The sequence below is a fragment of the Drosophila navojoa genome, chromosome 4 (genome assembly GCF_054131105.1).
Source record: "Drosophila navojoa isolate 15081-1374.11 chromosome 4, UAZ_NAV_1.0, whole genome shotgun sequence".
NCBI classification, from domain to species: domain Eukaryota; kingdom Metazoa; phylum Arthropoda; class Insecta; order Diptera; family Drosophilidae; genus Drosophila; species Drosophila navojoa.
In genome coordinates, this window is record NC_142892.1 from 3637104 (window position 1) to 3651238 (window position 14135).

A 14135-nucleotide genomic window follows, 5' to 3' on the forward strand; every position below is an offset into this window, starting at 1 on the left:
AATTTTAGCTCAGCTTATCGTCTGATTGATTTAATTTATGTTCTTCCACTTTTTGTCGAGAAAACTTGGGCAATTAGTTAAAACGAAGCTTAAAAATGCATTTAAATAGAAATAGAGGAAAAAGTGTGCACAGTGATAGATAACAGAAAATGAAGAGGAATTTACTCAGACAGAGATGGATAATAGCTAGTTAGTAATGCATAATACTTTATTATGCATGAAATACCAGCTGAGCTATGCAGATAAATCATTATTAAAAAAAAAAAAAAAGTGCTGCAGCTGCAGGCTAAAGAATAAAATTCGCTAAGAAATTGCAGCTCATGGCCGTTGCTTGCCGAGTTTTCAATTTCATTTTGCACATTTTACTCACGTTTCGCTTTCACCTCTCTCTTTCTCTCACTCCTTTTCTGTCTCTCTCTTTCCGTTTCTCGCTCAATCTCTCTTCTTTTACAGGTGGTGCAGGAATACGAGCGCGCGGTTATCTTTCGCCTGGGTCGACTCATGCAGGGCGGCGCCAAGGGTCCAGGTGAGTGAAGTGCTTGGGTTGGGGAGCGCCTGGGGCTGCAGCTATGCAAATTGAAGTGTCGCTGGCGTCGAGAATTTGTGTTAATAGCTGCACTTGCTCCAAATTAGCGTCGACTTTTTTCATTTTTGGGGGCCACACCGCTGGAGTGGCTGTCACTTTCAACGCTCTACGCTGCCCAGCTGCAGATTATGACTTATAAACTGTTTAAATGCCCTATAATATCTCTGTCTCTTTCTCTCCCTTTCGCTTCTTTATCTCTCTACTCTACTTTGCAGGCATTTTCTTCATATTGCCCTGCATTGATTCATATGCACGCGTGGATTTACGTACTCGCACCTACGATGTGCCCCCACAGGAGGTAAGTCCGTTGCTATTTTCCTTTTCAATTTGGTTTTTTTTTTTGTTTTTTTTTTTTTTTTGGCAGCAGCAACAACTTTTCGTCTATGTGTTGTTGTTGTTGTTGATATACTCTCTCAGACACACACATACAAATCAGCACACACATACATATATTCACGAACACCTACACAGCTGACCATTTAAACGCTGCCAACTAAAAAAAAGAAAGAAAAAAGAAAAACAAGTGAAATACTTTAAAAACGAAAAACTTTTAGCTTTTGCCACACAATTTGTTTACCAAAAATTTTGATTTGTTTTTGGTCCCCAACTAAACACTCACACACACACTACACAGCTACAATTACTGTTGGACATTGCTCATATGACAACACACACACACACACACATACACATACACATACAGCATACGCAACTGGAGCGTAAATTACGCATACGCAACGTTTTCTTTGCTTTGCTTTCGTTTCCTTTTGCATAGCAGTGTGTGTATTTTCCTTTCTTGTTGTTGTTGTTGTTGTTATTCTTCTCCTTCTTGTTGTTATCGCATGTCATGCTATTTACTTTGGTTTTCATTTCAGTTGCTTTTCTTTCTTCTTGTCGTTTTTTTGTTTTTCCTTTGCGTTTTCCTGCGTAACTGTGTTTCCTTCCAGCTCTCCCTCTCTCTCTCTCTCTTTCTGCTCCGCTCTCTTTCTTTCTGTCTTTAACTTTTCACAAACAGCTAAGATACTTTCCTAAGCCACACACACTCACACACACACACACACCATGCAGCTAACAGGAAGAAGCAGCAACAGCAGCAACAGCAGCAGCCGCAGCTGCACTTTAGTTGCCATTGCTCACTTTTCTTTTTGCATTTTATTTGCGGTCACACACACACACATTTTCACACTCTAATATTCTTGATATTGTTGTTGTTGTCGTTGTTGATAGTTGTATGCTTTAAATGCTATTTACATATATGGTAATCGTTGTCGTTTTTAATGTTGCCAATTTAGTTGTTATCATAATTGTCATTGGTTATGCACTAGCCCACAACACACACACACACACGCACAACATACACACATATAAACACATCCACACACACACACACGCACATGCAAAACATATGCGTATTCCATTTTATTTGATTTTCATTTCTATCTCTATGCATTTGCCCGCCTCATTATTTATTGGCTTTTAATATCATAATGCGCGTGACAAGGCTTAACGAAGTGCAATAACTAGAGCAAGGCAAAAACGTATTTAACGATGACGTCACTTGGAGCAAACACAATTATGCTTACGACTACTTTTCACTAGCTTTTCCATATATACCCTATGTACATATACATATACATATATATAGAAATACATATATATATATGTATATATATATATATATATGTATATATATATATATATATATATATATATCGGTTTAATTTTCTTACCAACATTTTCCGTTGTTTCTTTTCGCCAACATTTTTGCAATTTTCCATTATATTTTTTTTTCGTTTTCATTTTTGGGTTTTATCCTTATACCCGGTTTTACTTTAGTCTTTGATCATTTTTTGTTTTTTACGCATGAAGGACACTGCGGCCTCACACAACTGCAACTTTTATGCCAATTTTTTACGTTTCCTTTTAACCATCTCGTTGTTGTTGTCGTTGTTGTTGTGTGAAAAATGCATACGAAATGATATTCGTGTCGCATTCATTTATTATTTACTGTTAAATTCCATCATTTTCTGTTCGGTTCGTTTGTTTTTCGGTGTCTTTAAGAGTCTTTAAACTTCAACTTTATTACAATTTGCATAGTTGACAAAAATAACTCTGATTGTGTTTTTTGCCAATTAGAAAACCCCCTCCAAAAAAAAGAAAAATCAATTAAAAAACAAAGCAAATGCTGAGCATATCAACTGAAACTTATAACCTGATGCTCTGTGTTCAGACAGAGCAGCACCCTTAATGCACAGACACACACAGTAATGATGTTTACTAATTGGTTTGGGCGGGGCCCAGTGGGGGATGGGGGAAGGTGGCAAAAATCAAAAAGCTGAAAGGCAAAAATTAAACTGAACAAAAATTTATAATCAAAATTGGCTCGCTCGAATGAAACGGAAAATGAAAATGTATGTGAAATTATTTGTTCACTGAACACAGGGTATATACACACCCACACAGCCACACACACCCACACACAAATACACACGCCAGATACTCACACACGCACATAGCTTAGGTTTTGTGTAGCAAACGGAAAGCTAGCCGATACACTGAAAGAAATTTCATTGAACTTGAATGCACACACAACAAACAAAGCAGTCTATCTCACTCTCTATCTCTCTCTCTCTCTCTCTCTCTCTCTCTGTCTCTCTATCTCTTTGTGTAATTTTAACTGTGTCTTGCTCACTCGCCCGCTCGTACCAAATAAGCTAGACAGCCTCACAAGCTGCTTGGCCTTAAATAACCTCCTCTCTCTATCTGTCTCTCTCTCTCTCTCTGTCTAACTCTGTTTCTTACTCTCTCTATGTCTCTCTCTCTCTCTCTCTCTCTCTGTCTACCCACGCTCTATAACTCTATATATACCTCTCTCTATATATACTGATTTTGTTTTTGAGCTATGTTGGTTTTGGTTTAGCAAAACAATTGTTTTTGTTATATAAAAAACCCTAAAACAATAAAATCCCAATGAAAAAATTACAAACGATACTAATAATGTTTTATGAAAAAAAAAGAACAGTTACACGAATATAACCAAATGCACCTACTTTTTGATATACCCCCACTCTCCCTCCGTTCGAATAATATTTTTGAGAGCATGCTAAATATATATATATTTCCATAAATGTCTATTCTAAAAAGCTTTCTAACTGTCAAAACAAAAAACTTAAATAAAATACAAAACAAACAAAAACCCAAAAATAATATTAAAACAAAAAGAAAAACTCTTAAAACTCGTACATACACACACTCACATACATACATACATACATACATATACATACATATTGTTGGTTCTCAAATTAAGTCCAAGTACAAATCATTCAATAATTGAATATCCAACATTTGTTGTTTTCATTTATTGTACAGTTTTAGTTTAGTTACACACACACACACACATACATACGTACTCACACATACATGATCGTATATACATGCTTTATAGTTTCCGACAAATTTATGAAATATATTCGTATATTGATTGTACTTTACCAAACTAACTAAATAACCGTTAACATTTGTTCTGTTTGAGCACTAGCGAAGGACGCTAAAACAAACGTACGCACCCCAACAATAAAAGAGATCATGCATATATATATATATATGTATATGTGTGTATAGCTATATATATTTATCCAAATATATGTAGTGTACACTAATATATATATATATAAATATTGTCAGATATGCCGACAAATACAATTATATATATATATGTTATGTATATATATATGTATAACAAGCAAGCAATCCATGTCGAGTTCATCTATGTGTGTTTTGCGTGGTTTAGGCTGTTTAAATGTGGGTGACACTCCAACAACAAATTTATAAATACTAAAAAAAAATAAAATTACAAAAAGAACAAAAACAAAATCGCTGCAACAAAAGAAAAAAAAAACAAAAACAAATTTCGCACGCATGAAAATCAAAGAAGAGCAAAAAGCCGCCGCCCGCTCGCCCAGCGTAACTGTAAAACCAATAGCGTTAGCTCAGTCAACACTAGAACCTAGTAACTGTATCTCAATATATAGAAATATGCATATATTTATATATATATACATACATAGTGCCAAGCAACATCGGTGTTCTCGTAACGCCAACGAAAGCTAAATGGAAAATGCATTAAATCGCATCTTTAATTCAATTCCCGCTACTCTCTCTAGCTCCACACTATTGCTATCTCTTTCAACTCTCTCTCTATCTCTCTCTCTATCTCTATCTCACTTACCGTATATGCCTCGCCCCCTCGTCTACCCTTACCACACTCAGTCATAGTCAGCTATATGCATCCGGTTTTAGCTATGTTTTTCAGTTGAAATATGATTTACATTTGGATGAAATTTAAGAGAAATATAAATGCAAATAAAAATCAAAAGAAATTTCTAGCTAAACGCTGTGCAAATTGTAATAAATTATCAATTATACAGTCATATATATATATAAAACTCTCTCTTTATATATATATGACAAAAAAACTCATTAGTTTAGCTGTTACAGTGTATAAACAAATATGTATGAAAATTGTTAAAAACTATTTGTTTCGAATTAATTAAATTCCATGAAATTATATTAATTACAAATTTATAATTTATCTATTGTTCAGTTCATGTTCCATTGTTCTCTCTCATTTATACTCTATGGATATGCCATGCACACACACACAAACACACGCACACTCAGCTCACACATAGATACCTGCGCCATTTCAACAATTTACAGCCAATTTATTCCACCCACACACACACACACACACACACTAGCACACCATCTTACGTCTATTGTTCGAACTGCAAGCCTTTGTTCTCGACAAAAATTGATTTAGAGCAAACTACATAGACAGACTGTGCAGAATAAATTTTAGCATTTCTCAACACTCCTATTTAAGAACCTAAGCGAACGATAAATAAGTCAAGTGAGTGGCCAAAAAGTTGTTGGCCCAAACAGTTAACCGAGATAAAGTTGAATAAAACTGCAAATGGCTAAAATTTTAGAGTTTTTTTCTATTTGTTTAGCCCAGTCTCTAAGCGGGTCAAGTGAGAAAGCTAACTAGAATTAAGTATACGCAAAGCATTCGCCTACATCCGGGTCATTTCATTATAATTAAGTATACGCACAGTTGAGCGCATTCAATTCAATTAAGTGAGTGAAAAAGACTTCACTCATCTTCAATTGATTTTCAGTTGATTTTTATGCAAATATGGAAAAATCAAAATGTTTTTCCTTGTTTTTTGCGTTTGGGTGGCAAGCGCATAAAAATACTTGAGCAGCAGCCATCGAACGATGCTAAACAACATTGACACCCGGCCCAGAGTGTGCTATAAAAAGCGGTCTAGACACGACACGCCACGCCCACCCGTCCCCCATAATGCCAAACTGTAACCGCCCCGAAATGTAGCCAGCTCGTAAAAATCTCAACTTGTGTGAGTGCAAAAAATCAAGAAGAAGAAGAAGAAGAAGGCGAAGAAAACTTTTGCTTTTGGTGCAAATAGTTTTGATGGGCTTTCTCAAACTGTTTGAGTTTCGAGTTTTTGGGGTATAAGCGCTCAGCTCTTGCCTATGGGGCAGGTCAACAAAATACGAGAATTCCGATAACGGACGAGTGAGATAGAAGGTTGCAAGTAAGTAAAGAGAAGATAGAAGACGCGAGTAAGTAAGGAGCAGGAACCAAAGAAAAGAAAAAACATGTACAAAAGAAAACATATATCGCTATCTCTATCTATTTGCTACCACCCCTCTCTCTTCCTCTCTCTCTCTCTCTCTCTCTCTCTTTCGCTCCCTCTCTAGCCTATAACTTATTTATAAACATGCTAACAACCTAATGTTTTTTTCTTGTACATTTGAGTTGATTTCGTCGTTTTGTCTGCCTCTTCATTTGCAATCATTTTAATTCATACTCTTTTGTTGTTGTATATAATTCTGTACTATATTTAGACTATATGCATATATCAATATATATGTATATATCAATTTTTGTGCAATAAACATACCAATATATTATACACTGTAACGTCAAAGCTCTTGAGTTTGCTCCACGTATCGCTATCGAGCTCATATCACAAAGCAATATAAAAATAAAGCAAATAAATACAAACAAAAACAAACAACAAACTAAGCAACTTGTATCTTGTATGTGAAGCGCTTGACATAAGCAGCTAAGAGAAAAAAAAAAGGACAATGAAAAATGGCTTTATGTATAGCATATAAACACACACACACACACTCACACACACAAGCAATAATCAAAATAAAAGCCACGATTTTCGTTTGTCTGTAGACCATATTGTATAGCGTCTCTCTCACACTCTCTCTATCTGTCTCTGTCCCTCTCTGTTTGGCGTCAAAGCTTGCACTCTGCACTTAGCTCTAATAAGGAAAATACCACAATCACGTCCATGTCCAAGCGCCAGTTGAAGACGCTCGAAAGCAAGTGCATTTCGTGTGCATTATGCTATTCTAAGCAAAAGTGCAGCTGCAGCAGCAGCCACTAAATTATTCATATATAGATGCAAGATACGAGCCAAGCACAGATACAGCTGCAAAAGTGAGTAGCAACTTTTATCTACGGCCTGGCCGCCGTTTGGATACTCTTGCGAATGAAGTTGGAGTTGGAAATGCGTTATAGTTGATTCACAACAAATCGTTTCTAAAAGATTTACCCTTGCTATATGCTAAGCGATTCTTAGAGCAGCTGATCCTTTAGAAAACTTAAACCTTTTTTCATAAACCAACTCGAATTTATCCAATTTATGTACTCCATTGTTAAGAGCTCACAGCAAGGGTATAAAAACATGAAAACTTTAGCTTATATGCAGCTTATCAGTGCACACACACACACACACACGTACACACGGACACTGGCCAACAATAATATGCATAATCCAAATAAAAGAATAACAAGCAAACAAAAAAGCAATGCAACAATAGAGCAACAACAACAAAAAATAATAATAATAATAAGAAAAACGCAAGCAGCACGCAAATAGAGACGAACTAGCAAGCAAGCAAGCAAAAAAAAATACCAAAACAATATAAAACAAATAGCAAAGAAAACATAGAACAAAACAAAAAAAAAAAAAAAAATCCACTGCATCTTGTAGGTTCTCACAAAGGATAGCGTTACGGTTTCGGTGGATGCAGTGGTTTACTATCGCGTATCAAATGCGACCGTCTCTATAGCGAACGTGGAGAATGCTCACCATTCGACCAGACTACTGGCACAGACTACTCTACGAAACACAATGGGAACTCGGCATTTGCATGAGATACTCAGCGAGCGTATGACGATTTCCGGCACCATGCAGGTGAGTACCACACACACACATACACAGACACACGCATACACGCATACAACGACCGGCACACAATTGTTGCAAGCAAGGCTGCCCAAGTCCTTTATGGCTCCTGTCTTTTTGCACGTAATTGACTTATGTGCACTGTGCCAACTCTTCGACCCCCGCGCCCCCCGCCCAACAGATGCCACAAAGCATGCTGGCTGACTGCCGACTGCTGCTAATTATTCAGCGACTTTAAGAGTTCTGCACGCAAACTGAATACTAAATATTAATTGCTAATTGCAAGTTTTGCAGCAGCTGCCAAAAAATATAAATAAAAGACAGGCACGAAATTCGCCGTCATAAGCCTGGCCAGAAATGTTCAGCAAATCCAAAATTGCGCTCTACACTTAACAAAATTAAGAGCAAGTAGCTTGAACTTTTTTAGACAAATTATATGTTATAATTATTATAATTATATTATAGCAAATTGATTTTTTTTTTTAATTTGTGCTAACAGCAAAAAATATATAAACATTTTATTTGAACTAATTTTTCGAAAATTTTATTTTAATTTATTTTTGAATTTCAGAAATTTTATTTTAATTTATTTTTGAATTTCATAAATTTTATTTTAATTTATTTTTGAATTTCATAAATTTTATTTTAATTTATTTTTGTATAATTTGTATTAATAAAATTCTCTCTTTATTTAGGAATATTTATTTTAATTTAAATTTTATTTTAATTTATTTTTGTATAATTTTTATTAATAAAATTCTCTATTTATTCGGGATAATTTTAATGACAGATTTAAAAATATTTAAAAATAAATTTATTTCATACTCTTTAGTTTTCCTCAGCAGCTGAAGCTCCCCCAATTTTCGCTCAGTGTTGCCTCACTGCAGCATATCTCGACAGTTGCTGCGGCAGTTTAACCCAAAATCCATGAGTTTCTAGCTTTTAGCTAGATGCTTTGCAGCCACGACTCCAATTTTAGCTGCTTCTTATTTATTTATTTTGCCGTTTTACGGCCATATGAAAAATAGTTCAAAATCAGGCTGGAAACTCACGTCGAACATGGCTAGAATGCCAAGTCGGGCCAGTTGGCCAAGTTGGCAAACGCTTCGCTTGTGCCAGCCGCAAGTGCTGCAGTTTTCTTTACTTCCATTCAGTTTAACGGTTTCAAGGATGCTGCAACGACCCACAAAAACAATGTGCAAACAAAAAGAAGCAAAACCAAAAAAAAAAAAACAAGTAAAACAAAACTCCCCAAATACGAGCGACAGAAAGAAAAATGTGAAAAGCATCACAGTTAACAGCATGAAGAAGAAGAAGAAGAAAAAACGTGTGTGTAAACAAAAACTAATGTGTTTTTCTACTGCTATTTTCAAACACACACACACTCAAACACATATTACAATTTCGACACACACACACACATATGTACACACACCTGGCTATGCTATGTGGCCCAAATCATAAACAGGTTCAGCTAGACGAAGCGACCGATGCTTGGGGCATCAAAGTTGAACGTGTTGAAATGTAAGTAGTGCAACTTTTCTGTCACACACACACACACAAACACACTCACACACACACATACACACCCAAACAGTCGCACACACCCTTTACACAGGTTTCTATGTCAAATATGTAGGTTGGGTTGCGTGCCTGCTCCCTCTCTCTCTCTCTCTCGCTCTCTCTCTCTCTTTCTGTATATTTCTTTTTATTACAGTGTAGGCGTGTGTATTGGCCTTTGTCGGCTGTCATAATTTATTATTAAGCGCGCTGTGGGACAAGTGGATGCGGCCGCTGTTCCAGGCTTCAAGGTCTGGCCAGCTGACAGCTTGTCAAACACATGACCAACAAAATGGCTAGCAGCAACAGCAACAACAACAACAACAACAACATTTTGTGGTCATGTTTTAGCAGCTGCAATGGCCAAAACAACGTCAAGTATTCTTTGTTGTTGCTGCTGGCCATTGGCCCGTGTTCTCTTTTTTTTTTTCTTCCTTTGTGTGTCCCGCTATGAAAATTCTGTTACAATTTTTTTTATGACAGTCTTCGATGTCAGCTTTACGCATCCGCAAGAAATATTTTTATGAAATTAATCAGCCGATAAATTTTTGTTGTCATGTCCAATAAAATATGGTCAACATTTGATGGCCAAAATGTTGTGGATAGAGGAAGAACAGCCTATGCTCTCATAGACAAAGTTGATATGCCCTTAAGGCTGTACGAGGCTCACATGTATATAAGAACTCAATTTGTTGAGCCCTTTTTTTGTTGGTCCTGAAGTTGAAATATGTTGTGAGCAAATATTTCCGGGAAATGGATAAATTTAGATGCTTTTGTTGCGGCTTCAATATATTCCAAGTATTTGTTGCGCAGTTCATCAAAACGAAAACCATGTGAAATTTCCACGCCATTTTCTTCACACAAGACTCCCTTCATAGAGTGCGCATCAAATTTCCATTGCTCGTCAACATTTCGTCTCACATCAATCACACAGATGCGGGGCCAAGCAACGTACAAGCATCCTAATGACCTTTAGTGTTCGACCCACTCAACTGAGAGCTCCAACGGCATTGAAACTTTGCAGTTCGGGGAATTTGTTTGGCATTGTTTTCTAGTTTACAGCTAACACGAGCACGCTGCCCGGCTGGGCAAAGTGCTTGCAACATGGCTAATAGTAAACTCTTCTTCTCTCCTGGCCGAACCACAGCAAGGATGTGCGTTTGCCCGTCCAGTTGCAGCGAGCCATGGCCGCCGAGGCTGAGGCAGCACGTGAGGCACGGGCCAAAGTAATTGCCGCCGAGGGCGAGCAGAAAGCATCGAGAGCGCTGCGTGAGGCATCCGAGGTGATTGGCGATTCGCCGGCAGCGCTGCAGCTGCGCTATCTGCAGGTAGGCGTGGTCAACAAATATGCACATATACGCATATTTTTATATTAATATATACATAGATATAAGCTCATATATAACAGCAAAGTCTGTGGAAATTTTCGACATGAACATGCATTAATTTTCTTTGTATTTATTTTATTTTTGTTTTTATGTGGCTTAAATATATATTTTTTTATTGCTGCAGACTCTCAATACCATATCCGCGGAGAAGAACTCAACGATTGTATTCCCGCTGCCCATCGATTTGATAACATATTTCCTGAAAACTTCGGAGGCCACCACGCAACAGAATGCGGCTGCAGCAGTTGCTGCCCAGCAGCAGCAGGCGCAACAGCATCAGGCAATCATGCAGCAGCAACAGTACGCCCAGCCGATGCAGCAGCAGCAGCAGCCACAGCAGCAACTGATGTCGCCGCCGCCGCAGCAACAACAGCCGCAACAGCAACAACAACAGCAGCAATACCAAACGCAGCAAATTTCATCAGCTATGTAAATGAGAATGGCGAGACATAATTAAAGTTTCGGCTTGGCCGAATTTCGAATGCGCTGCGTGAAAACAGAAAGAATCTAAAAGAGAAAACCGCAGTTGGTTGTAGCCGACTGCATGATGCTCGTTCATGATGAAATTAGAGTTGAAATGAGATATAGAAAATACCAGAATAGAGTCGAATTTAGAGAGAGATGTGGCAAAGTTCAGATAAGGTATGCCTCAGAGGGCGTGGACCACAATGCCTAAAGACAATTGGTAGAGTAGAAAATATGACAAACAGACTTAAATGAAACATAAGAGAACAAAGTCAAGCAAACTGAAAAGATTTTAGAGAATATGAGATGTAGTAAAAACACTTGAAAGATATTTTCTTAACCGATTTGCCATGCCCCCAGGTGCATACCTTATATAAACTAAACATATATTATCATAGACAAACCTATTCTAGATCAAGATAAATATTCACATCATGAACGAGTATCGAAAGTGTAGTAAAACTTGTAAGGTGCGCCACTGCCATGTTAATTAACATAGCCTTAACAGAATGTTTGCAGCATTACATTCGAATATGTACACCCTGTGTTAAGTGCAGCGCATTCCACACACACACACACACACACAGACAACACAAAAGTACTGCATACAAAGATTCTGTATAGAATCAAAAATTACAAAAAAAAAAAAAACCAATTTAGTTCTAGACACCAAGAAGTGCGATTCGTATGCATGCGTATATAATGATATACATATATAACAGATCTAGGTACAATACCTAATTGCCCCAAAAAAAATGTCAGGAGAAAAGCTAGTGAAAATTCTAAAACCAACCAGTTTTGAGAATATTAAAATGGATTAGTAATCCGATACTAATACATTTTGATATACTCAAAAATGGTTGGTTTGGTTTTGAATTTTCGTCAAATCTAGTTGTTTTTGACAGAAGTTTTTGAATAGTTTTCGAGGCACATCTATGTATTAGTGAAGTTTTTGTGTTTTTGTAAATGTCTAGATGATAAGCGATGTTAATAAAATGAATGCAATAGGTAAATTTCTGATATATATATATATATATATATAGTATACATACTCGTATTGCATTTACAAATTGCTCTATAGCTGTGTGTGTGCCAATTGTGATAGAACAATTTGTACAGCTCGTTAGCTCGTTAGCGCAGCAGATCGAAAGGAAAACTAAGATTATGTAACTATATGGCCATAGAGACAAGGAATACTACATATATAAATATATAATCGATCCACTGGCATATATGTATATACAAATCTATACTTGTTTACAGAGTTCATCTGATTGGTCAGTCAGCAGCCAGTTGAACGGAATTCGCTTTCAACAGCTGCCTTAGAAGTACGGTATATGTATATGAATATATACTACATACATATATAGACCCAAAGAAAAGCCAATACAAAACAAAGAACGTTCTCATATACAATAAATAAATGTAATACGAATTTATTGTACATACAATATTCACAAATCGATAAACCAAAACAGAACTGTTTTTTAGAACTTAATAGAACATACAATACGAATATATACATATGTATATTACATATATATATATATACAAATAGTGCAAGCATTCAAACATTCTAATCATACGTTGGCCAGTTACGTCGATATAGTTATTATAGTAGGGTTTATCCAAATCGAAATTCAAATTCAAATTCAAATTACAATTGCTTAGAATACATTTGCTTAGTCTTCATTCCAATTCAGATCGTTGCATTAGAAATGCATTAGCAGTTCATTAGCCTTTCACACACACTCAGAGTTTACTTTTTCGCGCACTTCATTAAACAATTAGCAAATGAATTCTATATATATATAAAACAATAATCAATTACATAAAACATACGAGTATATATATATATTAATTATGTACATTTTTGCCTTTGAACAATTTTTAAAAACGAAACGATTTCATTATTACTTAAACATATATATATATATATACACATATGTATATATACCTATATTCAAATGAGAAACGTACAATAACAAAAATAAAGCAACTTTTTTGGCATACAAAAAAGCGAAAAACACAAAAATCAAACTCGTTTTAATTCTACTTATTATTATTTTTTTTTTTGGCAGCAAAGATTTCGTAAATTACTTTTAAGAGCATAAAAAATGTTATGCCTGCACTTTAAGAGAAATGTTACATATACGCACTTCCAATCTGCGTGCAGCAGCTTCCAATCATGTTAAGTGCAATTTACGATACTCAAAAAGAAACGGACAAATATGGAAGCCGCTGCTCTCATATAACTTGCACATTTGCTCACACTATCTGTCTCTTTCCCTCTCTGCAGGCCACATACAAATTGTCACTCACAGAAAAGATGGCGATCTGACAAGCAAGGAACAAGGGAAACAGAAGGAAAAAGAAGACTATAACAAAGCTGAAAAACTGCGTTTTTAATAAAATTGCAGGCTAACATATAGAATAGTATTTAAGAAGGAATAAATATAATATGCAGCAATATAAATATATATATACATATCTTTACTTATATTGACTTACTGCAGCAGCTATTAAAACGAACCATTTTCTTCTTCCAACATGCCAGGCCAACATGCGCGTAGAGCTCTTTTATTTTTAATATACAAATGGGTTAATTAAAACAAGCACTAGCACTCGCACTAACACATAAAAAAAAAATAGCCTTCAGAATATTTCAAGAGAATATTATTACGCGGAAAAATATGCGGCTGCTCCGACGACGCGACAGCAGCCAAAGGCGGACGAATTCCAACTAATTTATAATGGAGATCGTGATTTCCACATTCCAACAGGAAAGAGCGAGATAGATCCGAAGGAATCAAAGTGGTAAACGAACAACAAAATGCCTTG

General features: G+C 36.2%; 1 protein-coding gene across 12 annotated transcripts in view; it reads left to right on the forward strand.

Moving 5' to 3' along the window:
* LOC108650099 (band 7 protein AGAP004871) overlaps window positions 1-12851 on the forward strand; it is a 42540-nt gene extending 29689 nt beyond the window's left edge. For all 12 annotated transcript variants that reach the window (XM_089260161.1, XM_089260164.1, XM_089260163.1 and 9 more), the window contains 6 exons: window positions 454-526; window positions 802-884; window positions 7687-7890; window positions 9350-9405; window positions 10589-10769; window positions 10954-12851. In XM_089260161.1, coding sequence (XP_089116287.1) covers window positions 454-526; window positions 802-884; window positions 7687-7890; window positions 9350-9405; window positions 10589-10769; window positions 10954-11262 — 906 coding nt within the window. In that variant the 3' untranslated portion in view covers window positions 11263-12851. The remainder of the gene's footprint in view (window positions 1-453; window positions 527-801; window positions 885-7686; window positions 7891-9349; window positions 9406-10588; window positions 10770-10953) is intronic.
* The last annotated feature ends 1284 nt before the right edge of the window (window positions 12852-14135 follow it).